The sequence below is a fragment of the Apiospora aurea genome (assembly GCF_038362705.1).
Source record: "Apiospora aurea strain CBS 24483 chromosome Unknown utg000001l_segment0_segment0, whole genome shotgun sequence".
Lineage (NCBI taxonomy): Eukaryota > Fungi > Ascomycota > Sordariomycetes > Amphisphaeriales > Apiosporaceae > Apiospora > Apiospora aurea.
The window spans coordinates 3,217,650-3,235,083 of NW_027117388.1; the positions used below are offsets into that span (position 1 = coordinate 3,217,650).

At 52.4% G+C, this 17,434-nt stretch overlaps 6 protein-coding genes across 6 annotated transcripts; 4 read left to right on the plus strand and 2 right to left on the minus strand.

The window, feature by feature from the left end:
* Positions 1-625: 625 nt before the first annotated feature.
* PG986_001002 (uncharacterized protein) lies at positions 626-3,333 on the plus strand (the record flags this gene model as incomplete). The annotated part of the gene is made up of 3 exons (XM_066837224.1): positions 626-721; positions 828-2,031; positions 2,087-3,333. 3 exons carry the CDS (start codon positions 626-628, stop codon positions 3,331-3,333), a joined length of 2,547 nt encoding a protein of 848 aa, XP_066706117.1.
* Positions 3,334-3,955: 622 nt separating this feature from the next.
* Positions 3,956-6,021, minus strand: PG986_001003 (6-phosphofructo-2-kinase; the record flags this gene model as incomplete). The annotated part of the gene is made up of 6 exons (XM_066837225.1): positions 3,956-5,017; positions 5,067-5,147; positions 5,206-5,473; positions 5,524-5,559; positions 5,616-5,724; positions 5,775-6,021. The coding sequence occupies 6 exons, from the start codon at positions 6,019-6,021 to the stop codon at positions 3,956-3,958; spliced, it is 1,803 nt and encodes a 600-aa protein (XP_066706118.1).
* Positions 6,022-7,945: 1,924 nt separating this feature from the next.
* PG986_001004 (eukaryotic porin) lies at positions 7,946-9,146 on the plus strand (the record flags this gene model as incomplete). The annotated part of the gene is made up of 4 exons (XM_066837226.1): positions 7,946-8,290; positions 8,347-8,806; positions 8,829-8,980; positions 9,039-9,146. The coding sequence occupies 4 exons, from the start codon at positions 7,946-7,948 to the stop codon at positions 9,144-9,146; spliced, it is 1,065 nt and encodes a 354-aa protein (XP_066706119.1).
* An 879-nt stretch (positions 9,147-10,025) lies between these two features.
* Positions 10,026-11,589, plus strand: PG986_001005 (uncharacterized protein; the record flags this gene model as incomplete). The annotated part of the gene is given in 5 exon segments (XM_066837227.1): positions 10,026-10,215; positions 10,316-10,463; positions 10,506-10,655; positions 10,666-11,414; positions 11,432-11,589. 5 exon segments carry the CDS (start codon positions 10,026-10,028, stop codon positions 11,587-11,589), a joined length of 1,395 nt encoding a protein of 464 aa, XP_066706120.1.
* Positions 11,590-12,105: 516 nt separating this feature from the next.
* PG986_001006 (uncharacterized protein) lies at positions 12,106-12,618 on the plus strand (the record flags this gene model as incomplete). The annotated part of the gene is made up of 3 exons (XM_066837228.1): positions 12,106-12,170; positions 12,277-12,441; positions 12,501-12,618. 3 exons carry the CDS (start codon positions 12,106-12,108, stop codon positions 12,616-12,618), a joined length of 348 nt encoding a protein of 115 aa, XP_066706121.1.
* A 2,441-nt stretch (positions 12,619-15,059) lies between these two features.
* PG986_001007 (uncharacterized protein) lies at positions 15,060-16,831 on the minus strand (the record flags this gene model as incomplete). Its single annotated transcript, XM_066837229.1, has 3 exons — positions 15,060-15,917; positions 15,967-16,020; positions 16,076-16,831. The coding sequence occupies 3 exons, from the start codon at positions 16,829-16,831 to the stop codon at positions 15,060-15,062; spliced, it is 1,668 nt and encodes a 555-aa protein (XP_066706122.1).
* Between the last annotated feature and the right edge of the window lie 603 nt (positions 16,832-17,434).

The window sequence follows — 17,434 nt, forward strand, 5'->3', positions numbered from 1 at the left end:
GTTTGCGGGTGCGAATACATCAAATTTGGTCTGGCAAGCAGCTTGAAAAAAACAAAAACAGAAAGTAACTGAGGCTTGGGGCAAGTCTGAGGTTATTTGTTTGCAAGGCTGTCTGCCCCTCTCCCCGCGAGCGCGAACGACTTGACAGATCAATTCGGTCCTGCCCAGCCGCCTCAAAAAGGTACTCGAAACATTACCTACCTACACAATCACTTGGAACTCAATCAATCAATTGTTCCACCGTCAATCAGTCTTGGCTGCAGGAGTTATTTTCCCCCGTCTTTACGCGACCTTGCCAGCGGCATTCAATTAACCCACGTCAAACCCCGTCACCAGTTACCAGCCATCTTCCATTCCGCCCATCGTCGTCACCGTCAGAGCTTTGCCTCGCTCATGGATGCTCCTTAGGATAATCGACCATGCGCCTTGCCGAACTGTATCATTACCTGCAGCCATAGAACGCTGGCCCTGGAACTTTTGTGTCTCGGCGAATGATTGCAGATTCCCAAGAAACAACCTCTCCATCGGTTCAACAGAGACGACAGACTAGCAGAAATAAGACCCTTGTTGGCGGCTTATAACCCCACCACCCTTCCTGTCGTCTTCACTCCAGACTTCTTCCAACATGAAGAAGACCGCCTTTAATACGGGAAGGAAATTCCTAAGTCGACGAGACAAGAACGGCCACCGTCGCAGCAAGTCAGCAGACCCTCCACACAAGGTAGATTCAACCACCACAGCCTGCTTCATGCCCCAAGAATAGGCTCTGGAGTAAACCATCTGTATAGAATTTGTACCTATATGCTGATCATCTGGTGTAACCCTAGCACCGACCTCTTTCTTCCGAAGCCTTCTTCTCCCTCTTCAAATCCGACTCCAAGCGACGCTCCGAAAATGACGAAGAGAAGCCCGTGGATCCCGAGAAAGAAGCGGCAAAAGTCCAGGACGTGTTAGCACGCCTCGGCGAATTGGGAATCAAGAATGCCGAAGAAGACCACGCCCGTTATGCGCTCAATTACAAGTGCTCGGCCGGCAACGTTGACAAGGCTGTCGAGCTCATGATCTTGCAACAAGCGGCAATGTCCGGCAATATTGTCCACTACAATCCTAATGTTCAAATGCTGGGAGCAGAGAACCGCGGCAACGTTACCTGCTATCTGGATGCTCTGCTCTTTGCTATGTTTGCGAAAGTCGAGGCTTTTGAGTGCATGCTCAAAGGCGAATTGCCAGAGGGGCCGCAGACTCGGTTGGCCATGCTGCTGCGATTGTGGGTTAATATGCTGCGTAGTGGCAAGCTCATCCAGTCCGACATGACAGAACATATACAGGATGCTCTTGCGGCATGCGGATGGAAAGATGCCCAACTTTTGGAACAACAGGACACATCCGAAGCTTTTGCCTTTATTACTGAGACTCTGCAACTGCCACTGCTTCCGTTACAGGTCGACCTCTTCCACCAAGGCAAAAACGATGAAGCCGATCATAAGGTCGTATATGAAAGGCTCCTGAACTTGGCTGTGCCACCCGCCGACGAAGAAAAGGGTGTCAAGCTAGAGGACTGCCTCGAGGAATATTTCAACTCCCAAGTGGATGTCCATAGAGATGATTTGGAGGAGACCAAGACCGCCAGACGGATGACGCTTACCCCTACACCGAGAACACCGACGGCGCATGCCACCCCCTCTACTCCGAAAAGCACAATACGTTTGGTCACGAACGATGATGACGAGGAGGGTACATCGGTGGGGTCGAGTGGTACAAGCGATGAGGAAACTCACGATCATTCGATGCCGTTGGAAAGGAGATGGACTGAGCGCCCCACCACAGCAGCTTCGGCTTCTGAGTCGGTCAAATCACATACTCGGCCACAACGAAGCCGGACCGAAAGCCTAATACAAAGAGTCGTATTGGACGAGCAAACGAAGTCTGCAGAAAGCGCCGACAATGCCAGCCTCTTTGCGAAGGCTAAACGAACAGCCTCGGTCGTCAAGGCCGTGACGATCCCAGCTTGGCAGTTCTTTAGACTCATCCGTATGTTACTCGCTGACCCCCATCCCAGATAAACCTATTACTAACAGGGCTTTAGCTTGGCATTCCACATCAAATGAGGATCCAGAGCCGCAGAATGATCTGGAAGTCGCGCGCCATTTCAGTCAAAGGCCAGTTGTCGGCATCTGCTTGAAGAGGTACATGGTTGACGAGAAAGGAGTGCCGAAGAGACAAAACACATTCATCGATATCCCAGATAGTCTACGTCTGCCACATTTCATTGTTGATGATCGCCACGTGGAGGAGAACGGTTTGAGTACGGACTACAAGCTCGTACTGCAATCTGTTGTTTGTCACAGAGGTGACTCGCTGCACTCTGGTCACTACATCTCTTTCTGCAGGGTAGCCCCTAAACTACTAACAGACAATCGACGGCATGATAGCGATCCTCCACCCGATTATGAGGAAGCACAATGGGTCAGGTTTGATGATCTTGCGGAGCATCGTGTCACAACGGTCGACGACATTAAACAGTCGCTCAAAGATGAGATGCCTTACCTGCTGTTCTATCAGATTGTTCCCATCGTTGATGTTACGGCCAGTTCGACAGATGGTACAGATGCCGAGCCACCCTCATATGATGACTCGGCAATAGCGGTGAAGACTACCGGTACTGCAACCCCGAGCTTCGAGAAGACATCGCTTTCGCGCCAAGCAAGTAGCTACTTCGAAAGCATTAGCAATCTTGCGTCAACAAGCGCAAGCATACGCTTCTCAGCCGACTTGGAACGGCCAGTCAGACGAAGCTTTGCCGACGAAGACGGGTTCTTAAATGTTTCCCGTCGGGGCAGCTTAGGCAACGAATTGTCGTCTATGGGTCCTAGCCCCGCGGTAACACCCATGGAAGAAAATCTACCGATCACGCCAGCCGACGAAACGACTGCGCAGAGGCTGAGTAGAGCTGCTGCCAAGTTTCGCACTGGAAGTAAGAGCAGGCCAGGAAGTCAAGCTGGCGAGAATCGCATTAGTTTGACCATGTCGCGGCTGAGTGGTCTGGTCCGCACAAGCAAGGAGCCCCTACGCGAGTCGGCCGTACTAGATACGGACGATGATTTCGAGGTGGTTGACACCAACGGAACTACTACCAATCTCAAGGAAAAGGAGAAGGAAGACCAGAAAGAGAAAGACAAGGATAAAGACAAGGACAAGGAAAAAGATAAAGATAAGGAGACAGGCCACAAACTTGGCCGTTCTAAAGCGAGACTAGACAAGAGCAAGGGGAAGGAGAAGGAGCAGAAGGGAAAGCAGCGTGACGTTCCCGAAAGAGAGTGTGCATTGATGTGATCCTTTGGATCCATCCACACTATAGTAGAAATTGGACCCCTCCTGCCATAAGAGGGAAGCGACTTTTCAGGATTGGCATAGTGGCTTTATATCGTTGGCTGACGTACGTAGAGTTGTAGCTCTTGAGCGGGTTGAAAGTCGGTCGAACTCGGTTTTACAGACATTTGAGATACCCGAATTTCGATACTTCATATACCATAATCATAACAGCGCAACAAAGCGATGTGAAGGCATTGATAAGTTCAACTTGGCCTGTTTCAGTTACTGGGGCCTGGAATACCTGAGATCTCTTGGCAAAGTTGAATTTATTGCATTTGTTGGAGGAGACAAAAACCAAGTAATTAAGGAGCCAAAGCCATGAAAAATACTTTGTCGACGGAAACTAAATAATCGCGTTGCCGACGTTATAGCAACGCCGAGTATGCAACATGTTCCTGATAAGCACATGCCTCTGAACCTGACCAGAAACCTCCTTAGAATAAACAGACATCTACTATGCAATGTATAAAGAGACCCGTCTAGAGAGCAATAGCGGCGGGAGAATACTACAGTACCCACGACTGGATAGTCGTACTCGAGAAAACGCCTGCCGACCACTGACTGCATAATAGCCTCCAGAAAGCTAATCTTGGTCCAAAAGCTTATCCTCAACGGCCTCTTTGGACGTACTGACAATCCTCTGGGGCGGCGGCGAAGTGACGAGGCTAGGAGCAGAGCTACCAGGGCTGATAGTAAGGCCCTCAAGCGTCTCGGGCGGACTGTTCAGGCCGCCACCGGGAAAGAGTGCAGGGCTCTCACCGGGGACAGTAATCCGGACACCCTCTGGGCTACTCGGGACAATTCTGGGGTCAAGACCGGGGATGAGAATGCGCTTGGCCTCGTTTTGGTACGCGGCGGGGATGATTTCGATAATCTCGTTGCGAGGAAACTTGAGAGTAGGGATAGCCGTAGTGGAACAGTGCATCAGGTAGGCGTAAAGCACACGGAGGACCGACTCGTGCGCAATGATAAGGAGGTCGTTCTGTTCACGTTCCAACTCCAAAATAATAGGCTCAAGGCGCACTGCGAGATCATGGTACGACTCAGCCCGAGGGTAACGATGATGATAGGGGTCCAGTTCGTGTTTCTCGACTTCGTCCGGATACAGTCGTCGGATCGCCCTCTCGGATAGCTTTTCGCACACGCCCGGGTTGATCTGTGCCATTTGGCTTCGCTGGCGTACCTTGTAGCCTCGTTCAGTAAAGGGATCAGCTGTCTGGAGTGTGCGCATTCGGGTGCTGGTCCAGACACTCAGCGGTCGTAGCGGGACGTCGGGCCCGCCTTTCTCCTTGAGAGATTCGCGTTCTTGCTCGCGATGTTTTAAGATGGTCTCGCACATAATGCGGGCATAGTTGTGGCCCTCCTCGGATAAGGGGGCATCGGCCTTGAAAGATTCCTCTTCCGTAGCGACGCCAGCCCGCACGAAGAACGTCGTGCGAGACTTGATGTGGGTGTTTGTCAGGTAGAAAACGATGCGGTGTGAGAGGTAGTTGAAAGAAACGTTGTTGTAGAAGAACTTTTGCCCGGCGTTGATCATCTTGATGTAGTTGAGCTCATTTTCAGTCATGGTCTCAAAGATGGGGATCTTCATCTCGATTCGACGGAGGTACAGCTTGGCGGCTTCATCGGGATCCATGCCCTCAAACTGGCATGCATTAGCCAGAACGTTAGCGTCGTAGAGCATATTGACTTACATCCGGAGAGTTGATTTTGACGTTGCGTGCATTTTCCCGAAGAAGATTCTCGTCGTCAACGTAGGACTCAAGGAAGAGGGTCTAGTAAGTTGTCAGTCATCAGCCAGTCGACAGGTGCGAGGTCCAGCTCGGGGCTTACCTGAACATCGTGCTTCGCAAACTCCTTGGCCAAAGACAGTCGTCCAGAAGCAGTTGGGTTCACTGCGTCATAGATGGCAACTTGTCCATTGTCGTGGTTCAACCATGCATAAATATCCTCCCGGCACTTCTTGAGAATCTTTTGGCGGAGCATGACGGACGCGGGCGAAGCATTCGGGAAAAAGTAATCTTCAGGAACGTCTTCCCCCTCACCGACAGTAGCTCGCCTGTAGTCGCCGAGATGGAAGATTCGGGTCTTCACGCCTAGCCTAGCACAGAGTGAGCAAGGATCGAGTGGTCAGCGAGCCTTGTGACATACCATTGCAGATAGCGGGCCATTGAGACGCAAATATGCCTGTTCATGATAAGTCTGAGTACTCGTAATCTCTATAAGGGATGGATGCTTCTCACGTCTTGCCTCGTGCCGGAAGCCCAACCATGACGATTGCGATACGGCCAGAGTGAAAAAGCCGACCTGACATAGTGCTGTACAGCTGGGCCGGAGCCATATCGCTGTCGGCTGTCACATCATGTATGCCGTCTATGAAGGTACTGCTCTTTCGCCGGTACCGCGGGGCGTTTGCCGCGATTTCTGCGGTGCTGTTTCCATCAGCGTTTCGGCTTTCAGTACAAATGTCTCCCAGGTGAACTTGGCGATGCAGGTAAGAATGGGAGTCCCCGTGCCGTAACGCCTTGAATTCGCTCTAGACGAATCCTCTTCAGGCGTTCCGGAGGAGGCCAAGCAGGTACTTGTGGAAGTCGCACGCTGGGCAGGGGAGGGTTGTGGGGACCCCGATGCGGGTACTTCATCAGACATGATGAAAGACGGTTTTGCTGAGAATACAAGAGGGAACACGATGAGGCCAAAGGTGAGAAAAGCAGATTTCGAAAGGAGCTAATACACGACCATTGAACCGATGCAAGGAATACCGGGGCGTGAAGACTCAGCGTAGAAAGCCCACCAGCGCCTTATGGACTGGCCGTTTCTTCCCGTCTCCTTCCGGCACCCGAAGTTGCTCCTGCCCGAGTGGCGAGGCGACCACCGCAAGATCCAGGACGCAGCAAACACATCAACAGTGATGGACCCTTCAATGTTGAAATACTGGACTGCCCATGGCACGCACGGTTCCTTCTTTTCTTGGATGCCTGCCAAGATGGAGTGCGCGGGCAATAGCCAGGCAAAGAAAGAGGCGGCTGCAGATCACAGCGGGAAAGCATAGGCGGGGAAGAAAATGAAAGAAATACTCACAGTAGCGTATCCATCGTGCAAGAGGCTTTGCGAACAGCGTGGTCTGGTGCTTGGTAAAGGCGACGACTCAAGGGTTCAATGTTAGATTCAAAGGTCGACGGGCCTCGCTGCGCGCTGCGATGCCGGGGTTACCACGACTTCAAATTGCACCGCGCATGTATGTCGCAAACCTCGCAAACGCACATCAACCAGTATTGGGCCAACTGGGACAGCGGCTGAAACAGTGGGCAAGAGCGCTGTCAAGTGGGGTTAGGGCGACTCCTTAGGTAGACACCAAATTTAGTGCAGTAGAAGAAGAGGACTCTGGTGGGTAGCGCCACCTTGAGTGAATTGGATGCGATGCCTTGTCTGGATATCTATCTCGAGGTCGGGATGTTGGAGAGGTCGAAGAACGTCGGGAACAGGAAGGTTGAACTCGGCATCAATGATGGTTCAGGCTTATCCACTAATTGCAGGAAGACTCTCCGTATGATGTGGTTGGACCATGAAAAAGCATGGGGGGTATCTTGCGACAGCCAACTTGTACAGGACTATATGCTGATCCGTCTTTCTCGCCAGGCCTGCTTATAGATGAATCCAGGGCTTGGCCAGTAGCTGATTGCTCTATAGAAGACAACTCGGAGATGATGTTCGAAGTCCTCCAATAAGCGCTCAAGATGCCCGGGCGAAGTGAAAGTGTGGGTGCGACAAGAAGCCCTCTACGAATGGGAAAAGGTGCCTTGTTAGAGCAGGTGCACCAGTCCCGATGGTTAGTCAGTTGCCTGCTTTGGGTATGCTCAAGTCTTGGCTTTAAGTTGACCAATCCAGAAATAATGGCATAAAACGAAGACACGTTGATAGCTTCAGCAAGAGAGACTTTATGAAGTGGTAGATTAACCTGATTGATGAGGCGACAGGTTCGATATCACAATTGGCTTATCATCGGCCTTGGGTGGGAAAGGTTCTCATGACATAATGCCCGGTAGGGTAGCGAGCAGGGAAGGCGATGAGCTGCATGAGATATCCTATTACAGCAATATCTAACCAATGTTCAATAACCCCAACTCCCATTGGTCACGCACGGCGCTGAAAGATGCGAATATTGAGGCGATTGCAGTAAAGAATTTACCCAGTAAGCATTTAAGCGAGTACACAAGGTATGATAAAATCAACCTTGGAATCGGGGTGGGACTGCCGCACAGATGCACAGATCACATTCTGACCCGTGTCCCACAACCCATCATCGGTCGCTAAGGCTGGGGTTGTCAAAGAAATTTTGAGTGCTGCCGACTACGTAGTTCGCAACGAAGCTGTGGAGGAAGCTCTCGTCTTTCATCATCCTAATCGCATTCTCTTCCACTAGCCATTCCAGGCAGTAATTGCTTCAACACCAAGCATTAGCAGTTAGTCCGATAGTGTTGAAGATTGACTGGACTTCACAGCTTTCGTCATCTGCTCTCCGCTTCCGGATCCAACCGACCATCCGACTGTTCCATCCTGTCCAATCGCCAAGATGGACGCCACTCCGATAGTCAAGTCGCCGTCGACCTTGGCCTCGTCGACCTCGTCGACCTTTGGCGCCCTCGTGAACAACCCGATATCCCGAAGTCTCGCAAATGTCTATCAGTCGTTCTCGGACAGGAGGGAGAGGCTTGGCCTGACGAACCCCGGAGCTGTTGAGAACATCGCAAAGGAAGTGCAGCGCGAAGTCTCTCCTGCTATGCACATGCACACTGGCCTGCGCGCCGATATCACAAAGGCCATTGACTTTGCTCCTCTGTGCCAAGTCTCCCACCAGTTTGCTATGGGCGATCGACTTCAGCCCTATGCCTTTGCCGCTTTATACGGCACGAACAAGGTGCGTCTCTAGATTTTTCGTTTCTTGATTAACATAATATTAACTTGTGTCTATAGGTGTTCATGCAGGGAAGTCTGGACAGTGACGGCATGTTGTCATCGCGATTCAACTACAGATGGACCGACTCGCTCGTCACCAAGTCCCAGTTCCAAATTGGTGCCCAGGATATGGCCTCGATCGAACATGAATATGTCGGCGCCGACTTCACATCCTCCTTAAAAATGCTGAACCCTTCATATCTCGAGGGAGGCTTAACCGGTATCTTCATTGGCCAACATCTTCAGTCCGTCACCCGCAAGCTCGCTCTTGGTATGGAGGCTGTCTGGCAACGCGCTGCCCTCAACCAACCCCCTGAGGCCGCCATGTCATATGTCGCTAGGTACAAGTCGAATGACTGGATCGCCACTGCTCAGCTACATGCGCAGGGTGCCTTGAACGCCACGTACTGGCGGCGTCTGTCTGACAAGGTCCAGGCTGGTGTTGACATGACCCTCCAGGTTGTCCCTGGCCAGGGTGGTATGATGGGGGCTTGCAAAAGAGGGCATCACTACTGTCGGGGCTAAGTATGATTTCCGGATGTCCGTTTTCCGCGCCCAGGTTGATTCCAAGGGCAAGTTGAGCTGCTTGTTGGAGCGGGTTGTTGCGCCACCCGTCCGATTGAGCTTTGGCATTGATCTGGACCATGCTACTGTAAGCACTTGATGATGCGCCCCCCAAGTTCGATCCAACCTTACTGACCTCTTATTAGCAACAAGCCAAGCTTGGTCTTGGAATCACCATTGAGGCGCCGTCCGAAGGACTGGAGGAGAAGCAGGAGGCTCTTGGTGTGGCAGCTGCCCCCAACATCCCCTTCTAGACGAAATGACGCGACAGTGGCAGCTTTTCGCTGAGATCTCTTCTCATGTCTTACTAATAAACCCCGTAACCTCCCGCCAGGGTGTCTAATGCTACACCAGCTTCCGAATCACGACGATAGAGATCTCATATCAGCATGAAAGTATTCGTTCAGCTTCACGGCGCGTGTGCATTTCCACGCCTCAGACCCACATCAGGAAGCTTGGGGAACGAAACTTGTGTATTATAGATTGGATGCGATATCTAGAAGGGTTGGGGTTTAGCATTGCGGCCTCGGATGGCAAGGGGGTTTGATGGCTCTTCTGGCATACCCTATTCACGACGACACGGTATCGGAACGGATGATGCCTCTGTAATCTAGTTGAGGTTACTGTATATATAGGGTAGCCTGTACGTGTATAAAATCTGTGCCATTTGGTAGGCACATTCCCGACAGGTGGATTGGTAAGAAAATACTACAACCTGCGTCACCTCTCCGCTCTGAGCACTCGCGCCGAACCAGTATAGGTTTCTCCTTGACGAAAGTGAGACAGTGCCTCTGAATAAGTGAGAACGGCCACAAATGAAAACATACCGGGAGAGCGCCGGTCAGCATCACGTACTTAGCGGTGTCCCCTTTTATTCCAAGTCCGGTTTGCAGCAGGATGGAATACAGTTGGCCCGACGGGCCGGTCATGGTGGGGTCGTGACCTCTGGACATGTGGTATAATACTCGGCAAACGAACGTTTTAAAACCACTGTGTCCAGGGAATCCCCTCTCCAACCTTAGCATAGTTTGGTTCGTATCATTTGGAGGCGCCCAGGCAGTCTCTCGCCCATCGAAGTGGTCGATTCTCGTCCCGTGATGGTGCCTTCTGCGACAGGCATTAGCAACAACAATATGACCGCCCCCCGCGTATACGACTTGGTTGTGGTCGGGGCAACTGGGTATACCGGTACGCTGACAGCTGATCATATCGCGCAGTTCCTGCCCACGAACACCAAATGGGCTATCGCGGGACGCTCCATGGGGAGGCTAGAGGAGCTCGCGGCCAAATTGAGCAAGTTGAGCCCGGATCGGGCACAGCCAGGTAGGTTGGATTTCATTTGCGACGATGGATGTTATCTCTCCCCTCCTTTTCTCTGTCCGGGCCCAGGGGAGGCTGACCTGTGAGTGAATGGGATTGCCAGTGGTCGAGACAGTCGATCTCTCGGACGAGAGAGCACTCGCACAGCTGGTGGGCAAGGTAAAGGTCTGCATTAGTGTTGTCACGTACTGGCAGGTAGGAGAGAAGGTGGTGAAATCTTGTATCGAGAGCGGTACGGATTACGTGGACGCGTGAGTACCTTCACATCACTACTGCCTACATGTACCTGCCAGTCCCTGGCTGGGATACGGAGTCTCCTTTTGCCCTGAAACTAACGACATCACTCCTGACGACAGCAATGGTGACATATACGGGTTGAAAGGATGGATCGATAAGTACCACGAGCAGGCTGTAGCTAAGGGCGTTACTGTGAGCATTCCACTGTGTAGCAAGTAAAGCGCTTGCTGCCCTGGCCCATGGGGACAGACTCAAGAGGGTGTGGTTTACACTAACAACATCCCATCAGCTCATTCATGCCTGCGCTGTCTTTACTGCCCCTCACGATCTCCTGACGCTTCTCCTCGCCCGCGAGCTCCGAAGTAGAGCGTCAGTGCAGGCACGCAAGGTAGTCGTTGCGGTTACTGATATGCCCACGGAGATTAGCGGCGGGACGGCAGAGTCTATTATGCACGGGGCGACATCTTCAACGCAAGACGTCGCGGCTGAGCTGCGGAACCCCTGGCTCCTGTCCCCAGTGGCTGGCGATACTACGGGTTCTCGTGACCAAAGAGATTTCTTTGGCATGTGCTCGGAAGATGGGCTCGGGCTACTGTCAGATACCTCTTACAGTGCCGCACAGGACCGTCATATCGTCCATCGGACTTGGGGCCTGCTTAGTGGCAGCGACAATGACTATGGCTCGCGCTTTCGGTACCGGGAGTATACACGGGTAGAATCCAGAACCTCGGGTATAGTGAAGTATCTGAACATGCTACTTACCTCGTGCATACTACGTTTCGCCTTCCTCCGGGCCTTCGCAAAGCGGTTCGCGTTTCCTGCGCCGGGGGAGGGGCCGGATGTTGAGCAGTCGCGGCTCGACCGCTTCACTATTGAAGCTGTGGCCGTAGGCGAGCTTGACGACAGCATCAATGATGAGGCTGCGCCCAGGGCCTATGGGCGTTTTACGTTCCACGGTGGCGGGGGTACTTGTGCACAGCAGCCTGCCTGGCACAAGGAGCTGCGGCATTGGTATCAGGCTCGAGAGATGATGTGGCCAGCGGACGCCAGGGCGGTATGCTCACACCTGCTTTCTTAGGAACAGCGCTGCTGGAAAGACTGTGCAAGGTAGGCGGCGGGGTTGAAGTGAGGATGCTGTGAGGAGATTCGATGAGAGACTTGTATCTAACCATGCATGCTTGAGAGACAGGCTGCTGCATTGCGTCCTGGGGCCCAACTGATGGCCGACGAGTGGTCCAATGCAGATGTACATTTCACGCAGTGATTGGAGGTGCTATGATCCGATGACGGGCTGAAGAATGCAGGTAGAAGCCAACTCGTGGCGGTGAATGGGCGAGACTCATGATTGCATCAACAACACTGCCAAAGGCGAGGCAGGGGACTTCCTTGATTTATATGCACCACCGTCTTGCAGCATTCCAACGTCGAATGCCTCCTGATTGGGTCGTCACCAGACTCTAAGTGAGCGGTCACTGTCTGTTTCCTGCTCCTATCATGATCACGAACGAGGGCGCTCGGGCCACCCGCTGCGGCGCTGGTTGGCAATTGCTGCTAACCTGGGCCGAAAGGGAATTCTCACATGTTCAAGAAAACCGCCATCACTGATTTGCTGCAAACCCCCTTTTCCTCCATTCCCATAAATTCTTTGAAAAGGACATGGCTGTCGAAACTGAGGCCGGCTCGCAAGAGGTCGCCAAGATGCCCGTTGTGGTCGAGTTTTCGTAGGTGGCCGCCGCAACCCAGAAAAAAACCACCAAATCACCTTTGCCCTTTCTTCTTCTTCTTCTGCGGCCATGGGGACTTGCTGGCTGACCTTGGACGCTACAGTGGTGGTCTAGAGATGCTCTTCTCGGATCAGCGGCGGCATTCCCTCTCCATCCCCGTTGCGACCAGCGAGGGCAAGCCCGCAACCGTGGCGTTCCTCATCGACTACCTGTGCCGCAACACCATGAAAGACACTCGTAAGGAGCTCTTCGTCCTGGATGATCACCTGTAAGTCGCTGGACGTGCACTGGTTGTTGTAAGCGAGGCTGATGATGTGGCATTCCCAGTCGCCCGGGTATCCTTGTCTTGATCAACGACGCAGACTGGGAGCTAGAAGGCGAAGAGGCATACGAGATCCAGAGTGGTGACAACATACTATTTGTCTCAACGCTGCATGGCGGTTAGAGCTATTGGCTGGGGTCGATCCGGCTCTGCCGTCATGGCTGAAGCGTCTCGGTCGCCCTCTCCCTGCCTTCTCGCCCATTTCGGCAATGAAGAAAAAAAAAAAAAAAGGAGGCCCGGAGGACAAAGGGAAGCCCAAGGCAACGGAAAGCTGGTGTGCGTCTGCCGGGAAGTGTTTCGAGCCTGTCCCGGTGTACGACATGATCGACTAGCTTCAGATGGAATGGGAATAACTCTCCCCGTTTGACTCTGTACCAGCATTCCGCCCCCCCTTCATGTCTGTCTGGTCTACCCCGCCGTGGCGTTGGTAAAACATCAGCAATCACCGTCTGCGAGCTCCAGCTGTTGCTATGTGGGTGCTCTGCATTAGACCTGCAGCCAAGAGCGCCCATCTCATCTCTCTTGCGCTGCCGTCCGCCGTCGTACTATTCAGATCCTGTGTACCCGTCGCGGGCTTCGAGAAAGTGACAAGGCCTGCCATTTACCCACCCAGTCCCCGCCCCCTCTGTGCTTCATGCAGAGCCCACAGATCCAGATAGTAGGTGTGCGATACTCGAGATGGGCTATTGCAACAAGACGCAGTGTCGTGCCACGAAATCGGGCATTAGGAGAAATACAGTCTATTCCCCCCTTTCTAGATCTGAGCGGTGAAGGACAACTGCATGCATAATTATGATGCCGAATAAGTCCCTGACCAATCGTGTCACTTGACGTTTCGTCATACTTGCTCAAATGGAAATGTTCCTGCTCCAACTCCAACTCCAACGGAAGCAGTGAACACCGCCACATGGGAAAAGCGACACATAGTATCCTGCTGCAGCGAGCATACAGCAACCTCCGTGGGGCATTTTGACCGACACTCGTCTCTCCGTTTCCCCTGTCTTCGATGGCGGGCCAGGCAGAGCAGCCCCCTCGACATCGAAACCCGCGTCTAGTCGCTTCTGCTAAGACATGCCTTCCTGGGTGAGGTTGGGATTTCCGGTCCAGCCAGCCAGCCGTTCCGCGGTCACACCAGTATTTGCCTGCCAACCGTCACCTTGTCTTGAAACTAGACTGGCTGTTACATACATACATACATACCTCCTAAATCAGCCACTCATGCACCAATGAAATGGTGGCGGGCAGCGGGCGGATGATGATGGGCCGGAAAGGAGGAGGAAGATCTGGCAATCTCCCTTTCCCTTTACGCCTTTTTTCTCCTCTAGTGTGCGAATGATGCGCGCGCGGTGCAGGACGGGGAGATCAGTCATGCTATCCCCCCCCCAAAAGTGATATATGACAGAATCCGAGGCGCCGCGGCCATTCAAAGTTCGCGAGAGACACCTGTCTAGGTTTCTAATGCGGGCAAAGGGGGGAAGAAAAAGGAAGGGAAAAGAAAAGAAAAAGAAATGAAACGGGCCCCAAAAGCCAGCCCAGATGCGATGCAACTGCGGCTTTGACAATTGGCTGGTTGCCCCCCCGCCCCCTTCTGCTTCACTCGTGTGTTTGGATCGTAAACGCCATTTGCTGGTACACACATAGTGGACGACCGATCGAGCCTGGCATCTCGACCGCGTTACCTACAGGTATCGAGAGGTATGGGAGAAAAGGAAAGAAAAAGAAAAATAGCACAATATGTACATGCAGCGTTGCTAGCCAGCCATGCAGCAGCCAAGGGGCTCCAGGTCCCTGGTCAACTAGCCAACCCCAAGGATGAGTGCGTCACATCGAATTCGCCGTTGCAAACCCGCCGGATGCTCCTGTCCCATCACCATTCATCCCTTTCGAATGTCTCGAGGGCTAAGCCAAACAGTTTGGAGTGTAGGCATGTCGATAAGCAGGATGAGGGAGCCAGCAGCAGTTTTGATAGTAGTAAATTCATTTTCAGTACCGAACTAAAGTACGTGATAGTTAGAAATACGTTGTAATTACACAAAAACAATAAATAATCAATGTTCAGACAGCCAAGTCCGATGGAAACAATACCCAAACGCTCAAGACCCAGCCCAGCTAGAAAGCCCATACATGATAAAAGATCTCTTCTATACCTCCCACCGTGACATGATCGTACCATCTCAGAAAATGCAACAAAAACAACCACCTCATCTTTTTTGTGTAATCGTACGCCGCGGATGTCTTTGCATATTCTCCGTATATATGTTTTTCCCCGTCACGTTTTCTTCTTCGTTTTGCTGAGTGTTGCACTGAATGGTGCCAGGAACCCGTATATAATGAATCGTAAACCCAAAGACAAAATTTTGGACAAAATGCCGAACAGTAACAATTGGAAACATCCCCCCATCCCCCTCCCCCCTCCCCGTTATCATCATTTTGGTACAGGCGTGAAGCGTAAATGGAATCAAGGAACTTCCCAGTCCATGCATCTAGGCAAGCTCAGGGGCCGGGGAATAGGCGAGTTTCCCGGTAAAAGTGGCAAAGGCTTCGCAGTGCTAAGGAAAGGATCCCTAGTACATGCGGTGTTGCTCAAATGATAGATTGCGGTTGTGGTCCTCCTCGTAGAAAGTTCCAGTCGAACTCGGAGTGGCGCCGCTGCCAGACAAGCTCTCCTGGTCCACTTCCATCATCTCATATGGGCGGGTGTTGCGGCCGACCATCATGTGGTGCTGCTGTCCAGGGTTGCTATGCTGTTGCTGGTGATGCTGGTGCTGGCGCATCATCACGTAAGAGTGGTAGTCCCCTTCATGATGATGCTGGTGAGGAGGCAGCCCGTGGTGATGGGGGTGTTGCAATTCGGCAGGGTGAGGGAGTTGCGGTAGTTGCGGTACCGAGCCACTGGTCATATGTGGGTGCATGGGCGGTGTGTGTTGCTGTTGAGCCAGATGGCGACTGGGAGGCCCTGCGAGGCTTTGGGCATTGTGTGGGTGAGACCTTGGAACCGCGGGAGCAACGTTGCGGTCTCGGCCGCGGCCCTTGATACCCTTATTGAGGTTCTTGTAGATAATGGCAAAGTCATCGAATACCTTCCGTTCCTCCTTGGGGAGACTGTTGAGCTCCGCTGCCGACATGGTGGCAAACTTCTCGGTCAATTCCATGAGGGTCTTGGTGTGGAATTTGTTTTGGTGAGACTGGGAGAGATCACACAAGTCAGCGTGAACGCCTGTGAGTAAAATGGCAGCGAAGAGACCAACCTTGAGATTTCCACGCTGAGTGAAAGGTCTCCCACACCCGTCGAGGTTGCAGTAGAATCTCTTAGATGGGTCGTGAACATTCATATGTGCCCTAACATTGCCACGCTGGGCAAACCGTTTGCCACACTGTTCGCATGCAAACGGCTTCTCACCAGTATGCCGACGCTCATGAGTCTAGTACGCTTAGCCAAGTACAACGCAGAGGATAGCGAGGGCATCATACCTTCAAATTACCAAGTTGGGAGAAGTAGTGACCACAGCCAGGGTGGTTGCATGGCTGTTATCCGTCGTGTCAGCAGAGTACCAGGTATTGTTCCATGTTGAAAACTTACGTAGGGCTTCTCGCCGGTATGACTGCGAATATGTATGTAAAGATGTGTTTTCTGTGCGAACTTCTGGTTGCAATCGGCCACATCGCACCGATATTTCTTGGGGTGCTTTGCGTTAGGCTTAACGTCCTCAGGGCTCGCGGACCTTGAGCCACGAGGTGGTGATGGGTATCGGGCCTCTGGGCTGTTGTCGTCGGACTTGCTGTCCAACTTGGATTGCACAACCCTCATCAGATTGTCGATGAAGGTGTTGTTCTCAAACTTGTTGCCTTCGTTTTTGGCACTGGTGGGCGTGAGTGTTACTGATGAGTCCTGGCCCCTTGCAGGCTGCGGTGGCGTGTGCAACTCGTGCTTGACCTCGGGGCTTGCTGCGTTTGACTCTATGTTGGAGTGCATGCTGTCCCTGGGGTAGCTGGTCTCCGACGCCTTCTCACTGCTGATAGGCATGACTCGAAGCGTCGGGCGCCCGTCCGAGAACTGCCTAAAAGGCGCAACTAGGGGGCTAGGAGTCGAGGGAGGGTATGCTTGGAAGCCGAAGGGGTTGTGCGGTTGGTAATGAGGGGCCGTCATGCTCGAGACTGAGGGCATACTGTACGAGTTGCCAACCATGTATTGAGTAGCAACTGAGGGTTGCTGTACAGTTGGAGAGCTGGTTGCTCTGGAGTCATACTGCATCATGCCGGAATGACCCAACATGCCATATTCGGGAGAAGACTGATGGTGCTCTTGCCATCGTCCCCAGGTTGTTGGGAGCTGCATCGTAGCTTTTGGTGCTAGTATACTAGTTATACCAGAGTTTAAATCGATCTCGGTAGAATCCTTTGCTTCCAGCAATAGGGATATACGAAATTTGACAAGGTGGTTTGCAAGTGTGATTGTAGAACAAGTCGTTCTTCCACAGAGACCGTAGGGGGAGTATGTGTGATGAGTAGTTGGACTGGAGGTAACAGAAAGACAAAAGCCGCCGAATATAACGAAGAAAAGGAAAGAGTCGTGGTTCACGAAGTGACGGATACGTAACCAAGGATATAGTGACCGAGTCAGGTATCAGACATCTCATCGGTTTCCTGTAAGGAACAAGACTTGGGGCACTCGAGATATTATACTCCGCGAAGCAAGATGATTTGCACTGGGGTCCCCACCTAGGCCACCACGACCCGTGTCAGGTACTGCTGCCGGGGATCGTGCAGGCGACCAGGATCCAAGAGACGTATGTTCTGAATAGAACGCTTGTACGTATGGGGTTAAGAAACTAAGCCAGGGCTTGGGAAAGACACCTTGTGTTCACATCTCATATCAGACCCCCACCCCAGACTCTCTGTATCAGAACGGGGCTCCTAGCCAGCCCAGGGTGCGATCGAG